The sequence below is a fragment of the Psittacula echo genome, assembly GCF_963264785.1.
Source record: "Psittacula echo genome assembly, chromosome: 7".
Taxonomy (NCBI): domain Eukaryota; kingdom Metazoa; phylum Chordata; class Aves; order Psittaciformes; family Psittacidae; genus Psittacula; species Psittacula echo.
In genome coordinates this window covers 41,733,718-41,758,389 of record NC_137740.1, presented here as the reverse complement: position 1 = coordinate 41,758,389, position 24,672 = coordinate 41,733,718, and the positions used below count along the sequence as shown (strand labels likewise).

The 24,672-nt window shown below is 38.7% G+C and overlaps 1 protein-coding gene across 1 annotated transcript; it reads left to right on the top strand.

Annotated features, from left to right (window-relative positions):
* Positions 1-1,786: 1,786 nt before the first annotated feature.
* CPB1 (carboxypeptidase B1) lies at positions 1,787-23,846 on the top strand (the record flags this gene model as incomplete). The annotated part of the gene is made up of 11 exons (XM_080623651.1): positions 1,787-2,693; positions 2,798-2,873; positions 4,531-4,655; positions 7,328-7,427; positions 8,903-9,004; positions 10,314-10,415; positions 12,660-12,770; positions 12,869-12,959; positions 13,665-13,867; positions 22,070-22,154; positions 23,659-23,846. The coding sequence occupies exons 1-11, from the start codon at positions 2,623-2,625 to the stop codon at positions 23,844-23,846; spliced, it is 1,254 nt and encodes a 417-aa protein (XP_080479777.1). The 5' UTR covers positions 1,787-2,622.
* Positions 23,847-24,672: the final 826 nt, after the last annotated feature.

The window sequence follows — 24,672 nt, the reverse complement described above, 5'->3', positions numbered from 1 at the left end:
GCTAACAACCCACATTAGATGTCCTGGAGAGGCCTCAACAGTGGGCAGATACTCCTGTATCTCATTACAGAATAATTCTAGCACTGCCTCAGCAACATCTGGTTCTGACATCAGTAGAGAAATTATATAGGTGTAAATGTTGTGCTGATCTACACCAGATGAGGAACTCATACATCCTTCAGATACTGCAAGAAGATGAAAGTTTCAACTGGCTTCTATTAGTAACAGCACTGTGTGCCTACTTACTCAAGTACTTTTTAGATTATGAACTTTTCACTGTAGGTGTGATCTCTCACTACCTACCACATGCTGATCTCAGTGCCTTAAAGTTGTAAGGGGAAGGACCTTACAACTTCTTTTGTACTGTTGCTAAGTCCTGCTGTGACCCTGCCAGCCTTACAGATGCCAAGGAATAGGCTTGAGTATGACAACCCACCACACCTTTATACAGAAGGCGCATCCCAAGGACAAGCTAACCCAGCAGAAGATGCCTGTAACCAATGGGTCTGAGCTAATCTGACAAATAAGCATCAATTCTGAGATGCAAAATAAATCACTTAATTAGGACTCCAGATCACTGTTTTTTTCTGACCTAGTCTGGGATGGAAACAGCAAAGGCTGCCGTTAGAAATTATGGTACTCACTAATGCTTGCCAGCTCAGTAGTTGATGGCAGTAATGCTTTATCAGTGATTGTTTGGAGAAAAAAAACCCTGTACAATAAAAAACCCCATCATCTCCAACTGCATGAAAAAGCAAGGAATTTAATAAAAGTAAATTCAAGCACTGAAATCTGGCAGTCTTCTATTTTCAAGATGCTTCTCAGTGCTCAACAGGGAATGATGACATCTGCAATTTGTTTGATTACTTCTTCTGATCATTTATTCATTGCAAGATACAGGCTTGACCATCTCCACATTAACGTCTTAGCAGTGTTCATGGGATCAGACCATTTTCTCTGATACTGTAGATCTCATCACCATAAAATTAAGACTTCTGAAGACTTCGCAGTATTGTTTTGGCACTCTCTCAGAATAACTCCTGCTGTCATCCTTCTTAGGAGACTTGACTCGAAGTAAAATTATTGCTGGGCAAGAGCCTGCAGTGCTACAAATTAGGTCATTAATTGTACAGTAAGTTCAAACCCTATGATTTGGCAAAGACAGTTTTGGATAATTAGGCTCAGTGCAGTTTTGGAGTCTCCTTTTTTAGGAACATATTGTTAAGCATAAAATGCTTATTTTTATTTCATGCTTATTGTTAAGCATAAAATGCTGCATTTTATCTACGCTGATTTTAGAAATATATTTCTAGGTATTCTGTAAAGACGCTGTACCTTTACTGAGTTGACTCCAGAGAACTTCATAAAAAATCAGGTGCAGAGTCTGATGCCACATTCATTCTTAAAATGGTCACTGACTATTTAAGTTTCTTGCATTTTGAAAATATAACTATGTCTTTTAATCTAAGATGAATATATGTTAATTTTCTAATAATTTTTCACATTATATACATATGCATACATGTAGATTCCTGCAAAATAGAAGACATGGATTCAAAGACCATCTCCAAGATTATCTGTGTCTGAACCCCTTTAATTTGTCCAGTCACTTAAGCATAACAGAACACAGAATGGAGCTCATAAATTCCATTCTTTATATATTTATACACCAATTCATTTAGAGGCTCCCTGTTGAAAACATCAGTCACCTCATGACACAGCCTCAACAAACAACTGACGTTACATTTAATGCCAAGTACTCATTAATGAAAACTAAACAGATGCAAGTGCGGTGATGCAAACACACTATTGTTTCTCAGATAGCTTAGGCACAACATGAAAGGTAAATCTAAAAATGCTTTTGTATGACTACATTTCATTTGGTCTTCTTGGCCTACATGTGTGCTTCATTTAAGAAATTCACCTCTGATCCTTGCATGATTAGAGAATATGCAAGATTATTATTACAGTATATGTGGAATGTAAGTGCCACTGCACTGTTACTGGAAGTTTGTACACTCAGTTCTGTAGACACCTGACAAGTTTCGCTGAAATGGCTCAGCAAAGAACAACTTCAGGACTTTTCTGCTGGGGGGAAAAAAAAAAAAGGAAAAAAAAAAAGGATAAATGGTATGTCCCAATTGCGTTTCCTCTTGCTTTGTCAGTCAGCCCCATATCATTCAGGAAAATGGATAATTCTGTGTGATTTAGACCATTTATACTGCAAGAACATCTCACAGACCTCTACCTTTACATAAAGAAACAATGAAACATGATAAAGTCTGTAGTTCAGCAACCAAATGTTTGGGGGGTTGGGGATGGGGGAAGTGTTCACAATTCACATTCAACAGAAAAGAACAAAGTAAATTAAATTCACTTTCTCATACCAAGAGTTTATCCAGCCCAATAGCATGATTCTGTAGCCAGTCCCCCTTGAGACTTTCAGCTGTTTTCACAGGTGTGGAGTAAAACACACATCATAAACAGTACACACATAAAACGAGGCCAAAGGAATAATCTACCAGTTGCTCAGTGGGTTGTTCTGATATATGATTGATAAAAAGCAGGACAAAACAGGTTATAAAAGCAGCATAGAAGAACTGAATTTTCTTTACAAAAAAAATGTGGGCGCTCTTGGTTCTCATAGGTGCTGCAGCTGTTTCTGCTCACCTGCAGGATCTTGCCTTTGATAGGTAAGAACAGACATCAGGTTTTATACCTGCACAAATTCTTTTGCATGAGCAAAAGCCTTTCAATTGACTTACCTATTTCAAATCCACTTCTTCTCTCCTTTCAGGCAAAAGGTGTTTCGTGTGATTCTGCAGAATGACGAGCAGGTGGAAATCATCAAATCCCTTAGCAACAGCATGCAGGTAAAGAACATGGGGAAAGGGCTACATTGTATTTGAAATGAACATTTCTCCTTTTGTTCAACGAACATATATCTTAGGAAAAAAAAAAAAAAAAGCATGCTACTGAGTTAAAGACCTAATCTTGATACCATTCAAGTCAGCTGAAGTGTTTATTCAGAAAGAGTAGGACAAGGTAATAAAGCTAGAGCAGTACAAATACATTCCAATACCTTCCTAGAAAGCCTGGTGACCCCAGTCCAAACATCAAAGTGTCCATCAGAATTTATTCATAGAATAAGTTAATCTGAAAAGCTGTGTTCAGTGTGGTGTGCTGTCAAGAATGCATTAGATAAAACATGGAAATTCCAACTACCAGAACTTTCACCATTACAAGCAAAACATTTTGCTCATGTAAATAATATAAAAATCGCTATTTGCAACAAATTAACTTTTCTTTGACCTCTAGTCTCTTCTGTCATCTTTTCTTCTCTGACTTTCCTTTAAAGCTTCCTTTCTCTCCAACCAAGCTGTGTGTTTCTTACTGACCTTGAAGTAAATATATGATGACACAATGACATGAGAAAAACAATAAAGACAGCAAATATGTTTTCAATATTTCTCCTCAGCTTTGATGTTGCAAAATAGCTGTTGGTGAAAAAGACACAATTATCTGTAGGATAAAAGGATGGTATTTTTAACGAAGTACAGATGTGGAGAACTATCATCAACAGGCTAGTATAGCATACTGGAACAGTATTCTGCAGAAGTATATACTATTGCAATGATGCTGTCAATATTAAGAAAATTAATATACCATGCTGGCTTTTAAGTGTGTAGTATGAAGGGATTATTTGTTTTCTTTTACGCAAAGAAAGGATCCTTGAACTACCATTGTTACACAAAGCAATCAGTCAGGACTGAAGTAGTAGTAGTATATCCTGGAAGAGCCATCTCACTTAAAGACACATAGTTCATGAATATGCCCATCGGCCCAAATTTTCTTTACACTTATGAGATGAAAGGCTGAAAAGTCATTAGGTTGGCAAGCCAGCTTTGCTTTCATTGGCCTTTAATAAGGCACTAAATCCTGAGGTCTGGAAGCCGACTTCAGCAAAAATATGTCAAATAGTAATAGCACTGTCATTTTCCCACCCAGAACTAAACACTTTCCAAAGATATGGGTTCCTCATACTGACTTTAGTGAACTGAGTCTTATAGGCATGCATGCAGACAACAGTCTTTCCCAGCTGATTTATGTAAAATATTCACGTAGCATCCTTCTGCTACTGAGTAAGGAGCCCACTTTTGTCTAATGTTTATATGCAAAAACCTCCAAAGAAATCTGTCCAAAGAATGAAAGAAGCTGTAAAAATAGTTATACTCACAAGTCCGTATGCACTCAGATGCTACAGAATACTTCCCATTTGTGAAACTGTCACTGCCATTTGCAGAACTCTGCCACATAAACTGCAGGGCCTAATAAAATCTTCTTAATCTATTTCCAGTTAAAATTAAGGTTGGTGGTTTTTGGCAAGCAAGGTTGGGTCAGTGTAATCAGATATGAATGAAATTCAGTATATTAATCACAGTCAAGATCACCATCACACATATGCCCACTAAAAATAACAGTCACATGTATTTATTTATTTGTTTATGTATTCTTTTGGTCTTCTTTTAGGTTGACTTTTGGCAGCCAGACTCTGTCACATTGGTAAGGCCAAAAATGCAAGTGGATTTCCGAGTTGAAGCTGACGAGTCTTTTGAGGTTGAAGATCTTTTGAAAGAAAATGGGGTGGAGTATAGGTAAGTTTGTTCTCACTACTGTGTTTTGAGTAGAAGGAAATTAAATCCTGGGGAAAATGTGTTTGATCTTTTCATATTGGTCAGCTCATCTCTCTGTCACAAACTTCATCGCACCTGCGGATGCTTCTTCCGGGTTCAGCTTTCCCACAGCTGCTCAAATGAACTGTAGCTGCTCTGCTTAAAGGATGAGGTGAAATGTTGGTAGAGGTAACAGAGAGGAAGCAAAGACTTACTACCAGGTGTCGTGGTTTAAGCCCAGGCAGTCTACTTCCCTGCCCCCCCCTTTCTTCCCCCCACTCCTGGAGGGACGGGGAGGAGAATCGAAAGAAAGCAACTCCCACGGGTTGAGATAAGAACAGTTTAGTAACTAAGGTATAACACAAATCACTACTGCTACCACCAATAATAATAATGATAAAGGAAATAACAAGGGAAGAGAATACAACACCTCGCCAACTGCCGACCGATACCGATACCTCGCCCCCCACCCAGCAGTGAACTCCGCCCTTCCGAGTAACTCTCAGTTACATCCTGGGCATGACGTGCTGTGGTATGGAATACCTCTTTGGCTAGTTTGGGTCAGGTGTCCTGTCCCTGCTTCCTCCCGACTTCCTCTCCTCCCTGGCAGAGCATGAGACTCACAAAGTCCTTGGTCAGAGTAAACATTCTGACCAGCAACTGAAAACGTCGGTTTTATCAGTACTGTCCCCAGGCCGAAAGTCAAAACCACAGCGCTGCACCAGCCACTAAGAAGGAGAAAAAATGACTGCTGCTGCTGAACCCAGGACACCAGGAATTTCCCAGAGGTGAAAGCTCATTGCGGTAGACAAAGCTGGACTAAAGGAGGGAAAAAGGAAGATTTCTCACTAAAGACAAAATGCAGCAAAGGTCTAGAGGGGCAAAAAAAAGCCCAACTTGTGACAAAGAGAAGACAGCTACCAGGTGAAGGAGTAAGACAGTGGGGAGAACAGATTCCCAGGACAGCCTTGGGCTCACTCAAGCAGTTACATGGCAAGGATTCTCCAGTGAGAGATCTTTTAATTGGCTTAAATATTTCACAAGTATACTACCCAGAAGTAAAAGAGCTCTGAGTTTCTGTGACTGAATACAACTGTAGCATAAGTGGAGGAAATAGATCACACTGCCACATTAAACATCCCTGAGAACAGAAACATTGTAGTGAGTAGCACTAATCGGAACATGAGAAAAAAGCAGGACCAGCCAAGTGCTCCTACTTCATGTCTTCCAGTCAAGCTTTAACCATAGATGAGAAGCTGACTTTGGGCTGAAGTGGAGGGGAGTTGTCTGTCTTCATTCTTCTTTTAGCTCCACCTGAGTATTGCAGATTGGCTCAGCCCAGCTTGATTATCAGGCTTCTTCGATGGGTAATGGATATTTTGTCAATATCATGTATTCAGACACTGAAAGTCAGTGTTACTTGATCAAATTCTCATGACTTCATTTGGCTGAATGAAGAGGTTTTGTCTCTCAGCTCCACTGTTGTTGCCACTAGACCAAACTCCTTCACTGGACACAACACAGTTCTCATGAAACATGGCTTTTACAGTCTGCTAAATCTGAGGATAATCCATCCCTAAACTTACTGGCCTCATGTTAACCATGTCTAATTTGGATGCCACTGGGGGAACAGAATCTAAAAACACTCTAGAAGAAATAATTTTTAATAATATCACATCCCACATAGAGCACAGGAATCCAGTTTTGGTGTAATTTCCTTTTTGGCTAAGGAGGAGTTACTGTACATATGTTAGTTTTTCCTGTAATATTCATGAACTCCCTCAGGTCCATGCACAAATCTTTTGATTGCAACAAAGGCCATAATGTCTGGAAGGCGTCCCTGACAAATTTGAGTGGAGCGTCCTTGTGACAACCCAAGCCGTTACAATTCTTTTGAAGTGCAGCTGCAGTGCCATGACATCATGTCAATGTAGTCATTTGCGCTGTTTGTTCTGAAGGCTGGTGGTATCTCTCAAACTGGCCTCCTGCTCTTGCTTCTATTCAAATCACAAGTGATCAAGGACATATCCTGGATCAGTAAGATTTGTAACAATGTTAAGACAAGCACTGGAAAAACAAGAGGACTTCATTTTTTTTGATAGCCAAGGTTGAAATATAAGCAAATGGTCATCAAGAGGACGCTCGACAATGAGCTGTGCCTTTGTGTCAGCCCCAGAGAAAAATGAACAGTAGAGTTCCAACCTAACCAGAGAGGATACCGGGGTTTTCTTGCCATTGTGTGTTCTACTTTCACAGACCAACTCACATGCAGTAAAGTAGCTTGGAGGATGGATAATGCTACCTGCAGTAGACCTATCAAACCACACCTAAATTTGGAAGCTCGGTTGGGTCTTCCTAAACCAAACTGTTGCCACCCAGGAGGTTTGTTAGTATGGGAGTAAGTAGGTAGGTGCTACTTAGGAGGAACCTATTGCTCCCTGATCATTCTGGTGAGAAGGTTGAGACACAACATAAGTTGAAACTTGAACCTAATGTATCTTATTTTCAAATGCATAAATCAAACACCCCACATTTCACTTGACAATCTATGCAGCCTTACTTCCAGGAAGACCCTGAAATGTCTACCTGCTGCTTACTTCCCTGTTAGCAAATTTTATGTTTCTCTTTACACTTTTCATGGTGCCTTATTGCAGGGTGCTGATCGACAACCTGCAGGCTGCACTGGATGCCCAATTTGACAGCAAAGCTCGTACCACCGGGCACAGCTATGAAAAGTACAACAACTGGGAAACGGTAAAGTCTAGAAGTTTATCATTTTATCAACCCCTGTAGTCAAAATGGCTTCTGATATGCGTCTATCCTTTTTCCCTTTTCCGTTTCTGTTGCATCCATTAATATGATAACTCCTTTTCCAAACTCTCCTTCCTCTTTTTCTTTATTGCTCATTACTTGGGTAATCTGTATAACCAATCCCCCTACACCTATTTCCTCTATTTCTGCTCCCAGCGCTGCAAAGAAACTGTCAGAAATCCAATGACCAGCATGACATGCTTCACTACTGATTTGCTTTTTCCTTTTCACTTCTTCTCTCATCTCCTCTGCTAGAACACCTGACTTCTTTCCCTGCCCCAGTTCTAGCTCCTCATCTTCCATGAGTCATACCTCCTCTCTGCTTTTTTCAAAGCCATGCTTATCTTTCCTGTCACGTAATCTTGACCATGTCACTCTTTACATCTTTGCAGTGGCCCCTTATCATCCACTGCATCACAGTTCTTATACTTAAAAGTATGACAATCTCCCTTTCAAGTCTTTCCTTGCAAAAATGTTTAAATTCTGTGACGATCATTGCCCACTAAGCAGCCATTACATTTTCAGACAAGAAAATGTATTTCCTCTCCAGGTGGTATCTATAGAACATATACAGAAGTAATCAATTTTCTTCCACCACAGCTCTCCTAAAAAACAACCAAAAAAATTTCTCCTTTTACAAGGCTATTTAAAAATAAGAACAAGAACGCCTCTGAATCCGTAAAGCTTATTGGCATACAAAAAAACCCCAATAACATCCATAATGTCAACCATTATTTCCAGTATTTCCTTGCCAGTTTGTCTAGATCTGTCTGCTGTTTCCTGTATTTTTCTTAGTTTCTAGGTAGCTCTTTGGGCATGAAATGCTTTTTTGTGTGTGTAGATGTGACAACATTTTTTGTGAGCTTCTGAAGGCAACTGTAACAAAGGGAATCTGCTCCAATATTAAGATAATAAAGGCTGTTATTACTTCCCTTAAATAATAAATAGAATTAAGGAGATATTAGTTCTTTTGTATCTGGCATTAGTGGACTGTTCCTACAAAGCCCTGCCCAGAACTTCTGTCAGTAATTCAAAAGTGATGATGAATAAAAGCCATACACTGAAAACATTACAACATATAGAAGATTTAAGGCATTCCATCTGTTTAACTTAATGAGAAAACGTTTTCTTTTGTTAAGAGAGTTTTAGGGGTGACAAAATTAGAAGTATATAGGATCAGCATTCAAAGGGTATTGTAATCCAGTAGCTATACTCCAACGACAGGTTTAGAGAAATTCATACAAGATAATCTTAATTCAGACATATAGCTCTAGTACAAGTTGTAATTAATTCTTGGAAATCTACAAACTGTATTAAATATTAGGTCAAGTTATACACTCTGGCTTAAAGTCTGTGAATTAATTAGCCTGCAGATGAGGAACAGAGGCAAAAGTAGATTTAACCTCCTTACTAAACAGATAGCTGCTTGGACTGCTGATATTGCTGCTCAGAACCCAGACCTTGTCTCTCGCAGTGTAATTGGGGAAACATATGAAGGACGGCCAATTTACCTTCTCAAAGTAAGTGCTTAGATTTCTTTGTGCCAGGCTTCTTCTCTATTAACCTCCCAAGATTCTGATGTCTATTAAACCACCAACAATGCTAAGCTAGTATTATATATTTTGCAGAAAATATAACACATTTTAAAAGGGGCATAATGAATTATTAGAAGTTCAGACATATAAATCCAATCAAACTCCTGAGAGCTGTTTGAATGATCATCTACCTTTATGTTCTCTCCATCTGTTGTTTGTAAACACATTTACTCTGAACGGATCTATAAATGTCAGTCTTTCTAGCAATAGAGAACAAATTTGTTTGTATCTTCATGAAATGTAATTCTCTGCTGGTTTTGGCTGGGGTAGCATTAATTTTCTTCATAGGAGCTGGTATGGGGCTATGTTTTGGATTTGTGCTGGGAACAGTGTCGATAGTTCAGAGGTCTTTTAGTTATTGCCGAGCAGTGCTTACACAATCAAGGCCCTTTCTGTTCCTCACACCATCCTGCCAGCAAGCAGGCTGAGGGTGCATAATAAGTTGAGAGGAGACACGATCAGGACAGCTGACACCAACTGACCAAATGGATATTCCATACCATACAGTAGCATGCTCAGCAATAAACTAGGGGGAAGGTTAGCTACGGGGGCTGCTCTCAGAGGCTGGATGGACAACTGTTTTCATTTGCATCACCCGTCTTCCTTGGGACTTATGGCTCTCTCATTGTTGGTTTGTTTTGGTTTTTTTTTTTTTAATTTCCATTATTAAACTGTTCTTATCTCAACCCATAAGTTTTCTCACTTTTACCCTTCCAATTCTCTCTTCCCCTGTCCTGCCTCGGAGGGACGGAGTGAGTGGCTGCATGGTCCTTAGTTGTTGGCTGGGGTTAAACCATAGCTGGTTTTTTGGAGTAACTCTTGTGAAGAAATAAGGTGCAATGACTTAAAGGTGAAAGGATAAAGATTACTTGCCCCAAATTGCATAAGCATTTATAATAATCATTCAAGCAAACAAGATCAGCTCTTAGAGACAGTACACTAAGTCAACAGTGCAGAATAATCAAATAATTGGGGGAAAAGCATCTCTACATTGATAAAAATTAAATTATTAAGAATCTATTTTTTAGCTCAAATATCATGGTCGGCAGCAGATAGAGCATCCTATAGGTTTCAATTTAATCAAGGAATGCTATATTTGCATAAAGTTTGACTTTTTAGGTCAGGAAGCTGACTGACTTGTTCTGCATACGAATTATTTTGTTTAATACCTGTTTGGTTTTGCTGTTGTTGTTGTTTTGGGTTTGGTTTGGTTTTGTTTTGTTTTGTTTTCTAGGTGGGAAAAAGTGGTCCAAATAAGAAGGCCATCTTTATTGATTGTGGTTTCCATGCAAGAGAGTGGATCACCCCTGCTTTCTGCCAGTGGTTTGTGAAAGAAGTCAGTAAGCTTAATGATGAAAAAACAATTTTAAAAATGCAACCGTGTTTAAAAGAAATCTGAAGTGAGCAGCAGGAGCTGAGGCCACTGCAGATTGACTTTTTACCTCTAAATACCTATCTGCACATCATACGGTTAGGGTGTATCTACCTAAACCAGATCTTAATGGTTGGACTTGTAATCTTTCAGTAGCTTAAGACTACCTAAAAGCATGTGTAAGAGACAAGCAAACAGGTCAAGTAAAGCTATAAACATAGTCCTGTTCTCTGTATAGTCATGAGTAGAGAATAAGGAAATTCAAGGGGACATCAGAAAGCACCTGAATGCACATCAGAACAGCCATCTTCCTGCAGCATCAGGTGCTGTGTTATACCCTGCAACCAGCTTTACTCTGTAAGGCAACAGAGGGTGGAAACCTGCCCTCAGCTAAGCACAGAGTGCACTGAGCAAATGTACCCAAAAGTGGAGGAAGACTATAGACGAAGCTTCCTAAACTTCACTCAGGAAGAGGGAAATGCATACACATCCCTTTGAGCTGCCACTTCAAGTTGCATGGAATGGTGAAACCATATTTAGGATAGAACTGCACAGGTAAAAGTACCTTCACTTCAGGCTGGGATAGTTTAGGTCTTCAATTAAGCGATTTTATCTCTTTTGCCTTTTCCTTCTCCTCACCACCTATTTAAAGCAGGTGGTGAGGAGAGATTGGTTTCGTAGAAAAAACCAAGCACGCTGCATCGTTTTTTCTACAAAGAAGAGGTATATTCCCCCTCAGCGGGTGCACATCAGTCACCTTAGCAGAACAGTTTTCTGACTGAATCTCAAATTTTTTAAACATTCCTGCCTGAAGAGTGAAAAAAAAACCCAAAGAACAACACCTACTGAAAGAACCCAAAACAAACAACAAACCCAGAAACAGCAGCTTGGATTTAAAACCCAAGCAAAGGAAAGCCAAATTACATGAGTGAGCCATGCTGGCAGAGGCATTTACTGGTGGCAACTATAATCTCAGTCTTATCAGCTAGCCATGCGGTTTTGTGTAGGGAGCAGTGGAAATTGAAGGTGACATCTCAGTGGAGTCAATGGGAATGTGATTTCATTATCTCCTAATAAGGCTGCAGACAGTATGTGCTAACATTTTTCTCTTAGCAATTCACGTCACTACAGCTGTCATTTTCACTGTCTGGTCACTTAATTCATGGATATACCTGACACCAGCAGTGGCTCTGCCCAGTGGATCCAAGTGTGGATAGGCAGGAGTGCTTTAAAAGTGCAGTCCTCTGAGCGTCATCAGCGGTTCACTTGGGATTGCTTCTAGACATAAAAGTAAAAAGAAACCGCCACAGAAAAACATGAGAGGGGTGGACTGTTATATATCTTCCCCCCCAAAACAAGCAGGAAACAAACCAACCAACCAATCAAAACCAGGAAAAAGTAAGTTCTAGTGATCTAAAACAGCTTCTTTAGCTTCTACATATGACCTTCCCACTTGCTACTGACAGGACAAAAGGTACCTTTCTCCATTGCATTGCTCCCTGTGCTGTCCTTTATGTCTGTGTAAAAGAAACAGAGCAAATTTTCATGATCATTGCATGCTCCCTCGACACCGATATAAATCTGCAAACAAGGACACAAATGCTGGGCCATGAACAATCATGATATACAGGTTATGGCAAGAGTTATGGTTGTTATTTGAGGTATGTGTCTAGAAAAGCATGGAGAAAAATCTGTCTCCTTATGAATATGTGCATCCACAGCATTATGACTGGTAATGTGTAAGGATGTTCTTTGGAAATATTCTCTATAATTTGGTTACTGCTGAACATTTTCTGTAACACAGATATAAAAAATTATTTTTTCCTTCTCACATAAATCCAGACCTTTAAGGTGACAGGATGTAGAGAGAATATATGGATAGAAACTTTGCTCTGCCTGTAAAAAAGAAACTAATAGACAAAAATTTCTTTCCAGTGATTTTATATCCTGCTCAAAATCAACACTGCTTCACTATATAATTTATCTATGAGAATGAGAGGGCTTTCTAACAGCAGTGTGGTTTGAGTCAGTGTAAATCCTTTAAATATATGTAATACCAGAGAGCTGCCATCCCGTGCGGTAGAGTGACCTGGATGACTTTGACCACCACATTCATTAATTCCCAATTCAGACCCAGGCCTTTAAATACACCCAGAAGATACAGCTCTACGAAGGCATCATCAGCTTTTTCTACTTTTCTCCAACCAGGCTGTTGAGACCTATGGAAAAGATACTGTCCTGACCACACTTCTCAACAGCTTGGACTTCTATGTTTTGCCTGTTGTTAATATTGATGGTTACGTTTACACTTGGACAAACGTAAGTACCTTCTTCTTTCTCAAGAGGATTATTGCTGCAAAAGCCAACTGTTAGAACACTTTCTTAGTTTTGATCTGTGCTTCACCGTTCTATTTCAGAACCGCATGTGGAGAAAGACACGCTCTAAAAATGCTCATAGCCTTTGCATTGGGACAGATCTCAACAGGAATTTTAATGCTGGCTGGTGCAGTAAGTGTCTCCTAACAATAGCTGCAAGTGATCATAGGTGAAATAACCAAGATACTTAATTATGGATTTTCCCTACCCTATGGTTGGTCCAGCTCAAGCTTGAGTGAACACTACCAGTATAACATTGTAGAGTAGCTTGTGTTCAATTTTTGGAGCAGTCTTGGGCACAGAACAGACTTTGGTTATTACTAGCATCATTGGTATGGCTACTTCTATGAACATATATATACACACAAACGTGCCTATATACGCATACACACACGTCTACGCACACATATACACGTATATATATGCATACACACTTCTATGAGTTCAGAACAGAAACCAAAATAGTTTTCTTTTGAGTTGGTTTCACTAGGTGGAGAGGGGTCTCTTTTGATTGGTTTCACTTGGTTGTTTCCTGGAAGCACCTGAGAAATGGGGGGAGATATGCAAGGAGAGGACTGTTAAGTACTGAAGCAAATCAATATCCCAAATCACTTCCATAACATAGGGCTTTACATCAATATACATGTTCTTTCAACTATGCACACTATCCAGGGCATATTTATTCAATGCTGTCATGTTGCCCAGGATCTTAACTATGCAATAAAACATGTGTGTCAGTAGGATTTCCAAGGCTTATCTACAAAAGCGGTGTAACATGACTCTCCTAACAACAAAATTTTGTCATTAAATACTTAATAAATTCAACTTTCTTCCCAGCAATTGGGGCCTCAGACAACCCCTGTGATTCCACTTACTGTGGCTCTGCACCTGAGTCTGAAAAGGAGACCAAGGCTTTGGCTGATTTTATTCGTGAACATCTTTCTACAATCAAGGCATACTTGACGATTCACTCTTATTCCCAGCTGCTACTGTTCCCTTATTCATATACTTACAATTTACCATCGACTTATGAGGAACTGGTAAGTCTCTTTCCTTGTCATTTTGACATAATGAAAAGAATAAGTAAAAAAACATCACTTACTATTTAGGTCCATTTAACTTCAAGCAGTTCCTTTAACATCTGGAAAGAATCTGTATTGCCAGGTTTTGAAAATACTTAGTCTTTCACAGCAAGAACAAGGGAAAACCATGATAGCTTCAAGATAGTTCAAGCACAGGATAAACTTAAGAGACTTATTTAATTTCCACATACACAATGAATTTGCCACAAGGTCAGGTCTCTCTTCCAGTCACGCTATACACAAATCCACTATATGCTGTGCAGCACTGCTTCTTCCTGACTCAAGAGGTGGCTGTGTATGTAGGTTTAATGCATTACATAGAAGAATTATGCCCTGTAAGTTAAGCTAACAGCTTGAGAGACTGTCATAACTATGCAATGACTTGAACTGGTATCCTTAACAGCTGATAAGGATCTCTGTTTACCACCTCCTACCCAACCTTAGTTCTCACTGAAGTAAAATGGTGAAACTCCTGTTGATACAAGTTCAGGACAACAAAGCAGTTTTTGTCAGAAGTATAACTAAAAACAGATTATAAAACAGCTAGTTTAAGAACAGTTAGGTAAAAATGTTTCCATTCTGAGGCCTTTCTAAACAGGCCTTCATTCAAACACACCTTTTATTTGGAAGAGGAAAGGATGAATGTGGTGTTTTAAAGGACAACAACTCTTCTATTCACCCTAGAGACAGGCCATGCTCTAATGCCATTTAAGTGAGACAACAGTCTGGAGAAAATACATCTATATGTGGTGGGGGTTTTTTATCCTTAAAAAACAGAACGTCAATAAAAGTTGTAAACATTTTATAAGGCCAGAAATCAACAATGAATAATAAAATTACTTCATTTCTCTGGCATATTAGCAATTAGAAGCTGTTGGCAGGGAAAACAACATAGCAAGACAAAACAAACAAATCTTGATTCCCCCTCTTTCCTGGATGTTGCCAAAAGTCCAAGGCAACAACACAGTGCGTAGATCTGCTGCACAGGTTTGACAGATTTATGAGTGCTCCCAAGTAGATGTCTTGATTCTGAAGCACAAATACAAACTGAAGCCAACAGTGAAGTTTCTTGCTACATTTTTTTTTCCAGATGAAAAGAGAGGATTAAATTAAGATGAAGATTTTGCTTTCTTACTTTATATTTGAGAAACTTTTTAATTGTAATTATTCCAGGGAACTGTAGTAATTTCTTGTCTTCAATTTTTACAAAAGCTTCACAGTTTACACATTGCAGTTCAGTCTACAGTAATAACACAAAACTCTTGAAGTTGCTTTGTTGTCGATATCACAAAGTTCCCATGAGTTAAAGATTTGCATGACATTCTGGCCAATTTTTTGAATCACTAGCAAATGTGATGAAACATAACTAGAAGTACAGCACGTTTCTCACAGTATTAAATGAAAAAAGTTTACACTGACAGCTCATTATTAAAACAAACCTTAACAATGAGAAAGAACCTATGTGCTTTGCAAGGTTTTCAAATTCTTTTGTTAAATTAAAATTTCAAACTAGCAATATTCTATTCTAATACACAGTAAAATTTAGTGAATCACCCATACTAAGGTTCTACAACTGTTATCAATAAAAACTCTCTTTTCCTGCCATAGAGGACAATTCTGCTGTTACCATTCAGCATTAAAAAAATATAGCTCAGGAATGCAGGCTATGTATTTCTCTTCAACCATTTGATTTCACTTTTAAAGTTAGTCTTTCCAACATCACTTTATCCTATATTTTAAACCAGGCAAACTGATCTCAGAGGGAGTTCCGTTATTTTCTACTACAACGTAATCACAAATCTCACAATCACGATAAGGCGACCTTACGAGTGTTTTTCATGTATTAATTGAGGGGAAATATTTCTTCTGTTGGTGATCCCAACAAAAAGACAGCAGAATCACAGAGCTGTCCAACCTGTGCAGTATTTGATTTTAACATGGGAAGACTTCTTGCCAAAAATCCTTCTTTTGGAGCATGCGATCAGAACAGCACCCAAACAACACTGCTTGTAGTTGGTATAATTAAAGAGAAAGGGCCTAATTCATTCCACTGTCAGTCAATTAAATAGAAAGACTGACTTCAACAGGCTCTGGGTCAGGTTCAAAAGTGCATCTTTTCAGGTTACTTGAAATAACTAAAACATATTCATTTAAGCTGCAACTAAAGAAAATTTAAGATTTTTAAATAACAATTGTACTTGCTTGAAATGAGACAGCTACAAAGAGAGTTATTATTTTGTATGCCAATTGTGTTTCATGACTAAAAGTTCTGTCTAGATCCAGAATTTAGAAAAATGCTGAAGAATGAGAATCTCAAATCTTAACAGAAATCATTTGGGCAACTAAAGGATCATAAATAATTTTCCTATTGAGGAAACAAAATTTATAGTGCTATTATCTTAGGTATTATTTTTACCCTGACAGATTTAACAAATTAAAGGAAATATAGTTGTGATTTCTTATCCTTTTCAGTGAGCAACTGGACATGTGTTTAAAGAAAAACCTCACATGTCTGCTTATCATTAACAAGATTTTGTTTCATTGTATTTAATTAAAGGTAGCACGATAGCATGGGGCTTAAGCTGCATTCCAGTGTCTGAGACAAAGAAGGGCACAAAACCTGAGTAATTTCATATTGAAGACACTAAGTCTGCAGAAGAGAAAGATGAAGCAAATGCTTTTAACCTTCCTTTCCTGCAAGGAACTGAATCAGCATGTCCTTGGGGCTCAAAAGATTTTTTCTGTTCCCAGCTTCAAGAAATCACCAGAAAATATAAAACCATTCTGGATTTGGTTTCTCAAGTAGAACAGGGTTCTCTGAGAATCCCAGACATGCTTTATGTTCCACTGCATTGCCATAGCAGATCAGAACAACCTCCAACTTACTTAGTGTTGGGGATTAGAACTATCCCTCAACCACCTCCAGCCTTGGGGTGTAAAACATGATGAAAGTCATGTATGTCTCTTCCTTTCCACGACTTCCCACTCTTCTTAGATGCAAGAAGATCTCTGAGGATTTAAACCCCGCAACTCCCAAGGCTTTTCCTAAAACTTTTCTCCCTTTAGTCAGGGTTGTCATTTCCCACCCCTGTCCCAGGGGTGTTGCACAAAACTTTCACTGTTATCCAAACAATACTTGAACAACAAAAATAAAACCACCCAAGACAGGAAAATCTAGGTCAGGAATTTCTCAGAAGTTACAGAATATTCTTGTGATGACACCCTGAAAGAAATATGTACTCCTTTTGGTGAATCACATTTTGCCTGCTTCATAATCCTCTCGACTCATTCTTTACTATACCCTGGAGTGTTACCCTGCACACAGAACACACAGTTGAATCCATTTCCTACAGAGAACAGAAGCATCAGATTTTTTTAAATTAAAAAACGTGTTCGGCAAGACCAGTATCTCTCCACACCTCAAAAAATATCATTTTCACCTTTATTTTACTGCCCACATTTTCGTCCTCTTGCAATAAGATATTCTGCATTTAATAGCACTTGTCATAAACAGTTCATTTAATTGTATTTTTCAATCGGTTCATATTCTGGCCTTAGCTTCCTATTAGGTCACCCTATGCTTTCCTCATTTTCAGCAGACAAATCTAGCTTCCTCATTTCTTGTTTGTATTGAAACTGGCTCTGAACTATGGTTTGATAGAGCAGAGGAATGTGCATTGTGCCCTTCCTTCCTTCCTTTCTGGCTTCAATTCCACCTCTCAGTTAAACAGCAAACTCGGTACCAAATACATGTCTGCAGTCAGCTCATCCTCATTGTCAGATTAAAGTATGTGTATTATTTTACTTTGGCAATCTGCAGAATATTAATTTACAACCCAAAATAATTTTCTAGACACAATATTTCAGCTTGTATTATTTTAATGCATACTGGCCACATTGTTTATTGTTTCAGCTCACCAAAATTCACCTTTCGCATAAGGTTGGTCTATCATTTCATCTCCTCTTGAATGCTCAAAATAGGATATGGTAGAAAGCTGAGATATGCCCAGAGTCTGTACAGCCCGCAGGAAGACCGAATTTCAAATACATTGCATAACTTTCTGATTATCAGTCTGAGTACTTAACCTGATACCTGAGAGCAAAGTCCTAAATGTGTTTTAGGACATATGATGACCTGTTGGTAAGTATTTTTGAAGAGCAAAAATCCTAAGAGATTCAGACATACCAGTGAGTAGTGACAACCTGTGCTTTTGTTGTACCTGGGCTGTTGCAAACTCCTGGGATTATAGTACTTGTTATAAGTGAATATTGTTAAAGTCAACTGGGAAGCACAACAAACAGGAAAGTGGGCAGAAAAGCGTCAGTTGGAATTGGCTTCACAGCTCCTCCACCAAATGTACCACAACAGATGTCCACAACAGAACTGTTCTGCACTGACAGTCTTACAGTTGTGAAAAGGATGGGGTTTAGTAGTAGCATCTTCCAGATGCAGCTCATGTGTGAATCTGGCTGAAAGACAGCAGTCTCCAAAGAGGTGTAGGGCACAATCACCTTAACTCAAGTCACTCTAGAAAGCCTCTCACCTGGGATTGCTTTCTTAAGCACTGTAAGACTGCCACAGAGAAACAGACTTGCAAAGAAAAAGGAAGCTTCATACTAAAGTCCTCCACTTGGCTGGATTCCCTGGGCTCCTGGGGGACATGCTAAACTATGAGCAACAACAGAAGAGTGAACTAAATTACACATCAGTCGTGGATGCTTTGGAGGGGAGTCTGTTTTTATTGGCAAAACAAGAAGCCTCAGAAGTTTAGCTTCAACTTTGCAAATACCACATTTTCAGATTTTCCTTGAGGGTCACTTTAGTAGCATATGAGACCAAGGTAAAGTGAAAATACAGTTTTCAGCATTGGGCGAATCAGTTTGCAGTCCAGGAAGGGAAGAGAGCAAGAGGTCCAGTCAATCAGTGAAGAGGCTTCTCCAGAGCACTGTCAGACTATGAGGGCAAAGGGAGCTGTTCATACGCAGCAGCTGCATAATCAACATCCCTGAAGAGTTTCTAATCAGCCGCAATATGCTGGCAAACCTAGCCTGATGATACAAAAGTAAAATGAGGGAGATGCTCCCCAAAAAATTACCAATTAACATACGGTTAGCCTGATATTTCATCTTTAGTTCAAAACTCCAGATGTAGTGAGAAAGAGAGCCCAGAAACATATCTTTCATTAAAGGCTAATAACTGAAAAAATAGGTTTAAAGGTTGTGAATTACGTAAGATAATGGCAAGTAAGAACATGACTCTGCTGTCTCACTGGCCCATGCACTCTGTACAAAAGATCAAACAAAATACTAGTAATTGCTGTGTAAACAGACGGGTGATCAGTGCAGGGAACACTACCTTCTACTGCAATGACCAGCTCACGAGTTCTGCTGCAAGTCAGACCCTGAAAAGCCACTTCTGTCCCCAGTTACAAGGTATTAATTTGGAGTTATTTCTAGGACTTCAGGGCGCCAGTCGTTTCTCTGCTACTATAACTCTCAGCAAAATTTTCCTTGTAACAGAGGGATTCTTAACAGTAAAAAAACCACCCAAACCAACAACCAAATAAACTCCAAACAAACCACAATAATTCCATTAAGCCAGTTGTGCAGAGATCTAGAAAATCACCCAGCTGCAAAGAGTAGCTTCAAAGGTCAAAAAGATAACGAGGTTTTTCCTTGCAGCTGTATTCCAAGTAACACACAGGCTTGAAAATCCAAAAAGCTAAATATCACTATCCCTTTTAGGAAATGTTGGGCATTACTTATACACATCTCCATAAATCTCCATGTTACTTCTTTTTATGGATGGTTTGAAGTAATTGTGCTACGTTAAAACAAAAAAGCAATGAAAAATTTTTCCTCACATTTTGAATTATACTCACAAGTATTTACTTACTTTTTATTATTATTGCTGGTTTATATTACATTATTATTAGTAAGATATTACTTTAGTTCCTCTAAAGCTGAAGGGTTTTTTTTTACTGTCAGGTTTTAGACTACAAATCTATTAGGGAAGCAAATGTAAGCCATTTGAAGAAAAACAACATCAGATACCAGAACTTCTGATAAAGTTTCATTTCTTGATGAAGTCATAAATGTTCAGTCATGCTTTTCACTTAGAGAGGGTCATTTAAAATACCACCTTGCTCTCCAACCTGGAGAGCTTCAGGAAGTTGTTTATTTGGATTCCAGGCTCTTAACAGCTGGAAATCTCAACTGCTCTTTCTACAAATTTCTCTTTTTACAATTTCCTGGCCAATAATAAAAAATCCCTCAGTTAAAAAGATTTCCCGATATACTACTTCTGGTATCTGTTCTGGTGTGATATTAAGCCATCATCTGGCAGCTGAGTGAAAGGAATGCCCTATTCTTCCCAAAGAGCATCTCTGGTATTCTATTGTCACTACCATGCGTTTTACTAAAGAGAAAGCAAACCCTAGTCACCAACAGATCCATACATAGTATCAGACTATCTTTCCAAATTTAATTTCCACTTTGCATATATTTGAAAAGAGGAAGAATGAGTTGACATTTAAAAATTCATTTACTGTTGAATGAAAATTTGACTTAATCTCAGCTGCTGGTTAAATGTATATATTATAAACAAAAGATGACTGAAGAAAACATGGTATCACTAACAGATAGCCCCTACAATTCCCTCAATGTGTGTTAAAAATTATTATTGATTTTAGAAAAATCAGCCCCAACCAAACAACACTGGAGAGCGCTCAGCTCCCCCAGTTGCTCTGAATCCATGCTTATGAAATGCAAAGCAATGACATTCATCCAACAATTGCTTGCGTTTGGACAATGGGGAGGCCAGGAACAAAGCCTCACCTTCAGGTACAGCCAGTGTTACAGGAGGAACACTGCAACACTGTGTTACAAGCTTCAAGTATTCTTTGGTCTGCCTTGTTTAAATATTCTTAACATGCTAAATGACTATAAAGTCCTACTCCTAATTCCTATGGGATCAAACTTCTGTAATTCTAGAACGTTCAAAATCCAGTATTTGGGAATGGGGAAACATTTGCAGTTCTGCAGTAAAATAGGCTCCCTGTGCTAATGCAAACATATTTTGATGCTCTTCTGTAGGAGCTGAAAAGCTCTCTCACTTAACTAAGATTTTCTAAACACATCTTCAGGAATGCACAGGAACACTTGCAACATACAGATGAACAGAGAATATTTTATAATATATCTTACACTGGGAAGTAAGCCAAAGTACAACCTACAGAGAAAGATGTGCTTGAGGAAATCCTGGAATAGTGAGCCATTCAGCTGCAAGCTATAAAGAAAGATATGGCAACCCATTGCTTATTCTTATACTGAACATCTGCTTTCAAAAGTCATTCATATTTATCATCTGTTAGTAATAGTTTTCATGTTTTATTACCAACATGCTGTATAATGAATAACTTGAAAAGCCACATGATCCAAAGAAAAGTCTGTCATTTTCCTTAATGCAAACATACAAAGCTTTACCGTACTATTGATGGGCATGATCCAACCCTCACTGAAATCAGTGGGAGTTGAGTGAGTCCCTGTGCACAGGAAATGAATTTAAATTAATGAGACTACATATGGTTCCAGGGTAATTTATGCCTTTTCTGGCTGTTAATATTTATAAGACGTTAATCTGCTTCCACTTGTATCAGACTTCAACTCCACTGACAAAGCTGACTCTAAATTCATAGCTGCATGAATAGAAAGAAAAGAAAGGCTATTGTATGTTCGTAATTTAATGTACCAAGTTATTACTATTCTCTAAGATTCTCGTATCTCTCAATAAGGTTCCTTATTTAGTTTTAATCTTGTACAAGTTTCTTCTAAGTATAGAGAATCCTTTCACCTATTGTCACCTTACCCACCCAAATGCTGCTGGACTATGCAGCAGGCTGTTGCATTAGTGGAGCAATACACTGAGCGGACTATACTCCATTAAAGCCTGAGGAACGAGCTCTCTACTGAGAAGCTCTTTTCACAACAATAGGACAAGCTGTGCCTTGTCAGCTACTGACATCTAGTCATACCAAGAGGTGAAATACAGTTTTCAAATAAACACTTCTCAAGCATGGGGTTTCAGTATACTCGATGTTATTTGCTTAGATTCACTCAGAAAGCTTCTGAAAATTTGCATTTATCATTCTGTTCCTATAGGAATCCATTGCTCGTGTTGCAACCGAACAGCTGACCAGTCTGTATAATACCAAATATACGTATGGCCCAGGAGCTGCAACAATCTGTAAGTAATACCCATCTATATTAAGTGCTAAAACTACTAAATGCAGTTGCAGTTTTCTAGTGATTCTTGTTCCTCTTCCTTTTTGCTTCACATGCATATACTCAGAGGAATGTATGGCACCTGTCATTTCTAAAATATGAGATCATATATTCCTTAAGGATCCCAGGGAACGTGTGACCCCTGGAAGATGAAGTGATGTGGTAAAGCGTGTAGGAATTTACGTGCACAGCATGAATTCCTAAAGCATACACAGCTTAGATTTAAACATAAAAGTCTGAGATATTCTGTATTGCCAGGATCTCCAAGTCAAAGTGAAAAGATGATGTGAATCCTAAAGAATGGCTTCAATCACTCTAGCAACACAGATAATTATTTCTTTCACTCTGCATTACAGTCTGAGAAATGCACTAATTACAGTTTCATTCTTCTACCTTTCTTATTCTTTCTTTCTTTCTTCTATAGCTAAGATTTCTTCATATACTTAAATATAGAAACTAATCTCTTTTCCATATTTCTTTTCCCTTAATTTTTAAAACCTGTAAAAAGCAGTTTCTCCCAGTTTTTAGAATATTTATGGAGATTGTTCCTTTAAGAAAGTTTTGGTGATGCTTAGGAATTCTGGAAGCTCCTCCCTTAGTGAAAGAGACTGCCTTCATTGTTCTAAAGTACTGGAAAGGGAGGATACCATTTGTCTAGAAGAAAAGATGGAGTTGGTGCCCTGGATCCACAGTTCTTTACAGATCTGTATGAACCTCAGATCTGTACGACCTACTCAGTGAGAGGGTATTTGCTTCTGATACCAAATATTTCTAAACAACCCCATGCAAGCATGCCATTCTCCTGTTCCTTACACATTCCTCCCACGGTCTTCCCACAATATTAACAAGGAGGAGCAGTTCAGCTTGTTTACATTTGGTTGCACTATCATAGAATCATAGAATAGTTAGAGTTGGAAAGGACCTTAAGATCATCTAGTTCCAACCCCCCTGCCATGGGCAGGGACACCTCACACTAAACCATGCCACCCAAGGCCTCATCCACCCTGGCCTTGAACACCACCAGGGATGGAGCATTCACAACCTCCCTGGGCAACCCATTCCAGTGCATCACCATCCTCACAGTAAAGAATTTCTTCCTTATATCCAATCTAAACTTCCCCTGTTTCAGTTTGAACCCATTACCCTTTGTCCTGTCAGTACAGTCCCTGATGAATAGTCCATCCCCAGCATCCTTGTAGGTCCCCTTCAGATACTGGAAGGCTGCTATGAGGTCTCCACACAGCCTTCTCTTCTCCAGGCTGAACAGCCCCAACTTTCTCAGTTGGAACGAAACTCACAAATGGCCTAAAACCACAAAAACTTTTCCATGAGCAGGAGAAATCAATCAATTCATTAAATATTCCTTTCTGTATTTCTGGCTACGTGACTTGACTCCAAAGTATATCACGTTTCAATGTGAAGCCACACTTTTCCAGTTAAGCTTTATTTTATTTCTTTATCAACAGATCCTGCTGCAGGGGGCTCTGATGACTGGGCTTACAATCAAGGCATCAAGTACTCTTTCACTTTTGAGCTCCGAGACACTGGTAGATATGGTTTTATTCTCCCTGAATCTCAGATAAAGCCAACCTGTGAAGAGACTTTACTGGCCGTTAAATATATTGCCAATTATGTCCTTGAGCACTTGTATTAGAATGGAGTGCTAAAATCTATTAAAGAAGGCTTTATTCAAAGATGCCTTCCTTTCTATTCTTCCTTAACAATAGGATTTTATTTCTCATTACTTAATGTTCTTATTCATATCCTCAGTCCACCATGGGTCAACAGAAGTTTGTCATGAGAAACAGTATCTTTTATTAAGGCAACTGATATAGTCGGGGGGATCTAAAAAGAAAGAACGTAAGAAGCTTAATCAACTTAAGGTAAAGGTTGCCTTAATGATTAAAATTATCTTTACACACAGCAGATGGGCAGAGCATTAAAACTTATACAGCCTGAATGCCAAACAGAATGAAATCAGCTAGATTATTCGTATAAATGTGCTTTCATCCAACCATTTACTGCCTTAATGGCAACAGTAGCAAGGGAAAGTTCACATCACATAGTTTTAAAATTATGTTAGCTCTCCTGAATTTTCTCAAAACCTACCCTGAATCTGCCCCATCCCTGAAAACTCGTTTGGAGCTGAGGTCACTGCTAGTCTGATCGGAACTCAGTGCTGAAGCTTATAATTACTATTAGTTCTAAAGACCAAGACTTGATACAAATCATGCTATAGAATACCCAGTATTTCTGGCTCTCACACTCACTACAGTAGCATCTCTCAAAATATTCTCGGAGTCCTGGTACTTCCTGGGGTCCCACATGTTCCTGCTGTCATGAGTGGAAGAATTGTAAACAGCCATGAAGACTAAGTCTGGTGATAAATGATTAACTGTTTCTTTCACGAGAAACTGCAAAGAATTATCCCCTCCCGATCAATTTTCTGTACAGGTAATGTGGGTCTGAGTGGGTCAGAG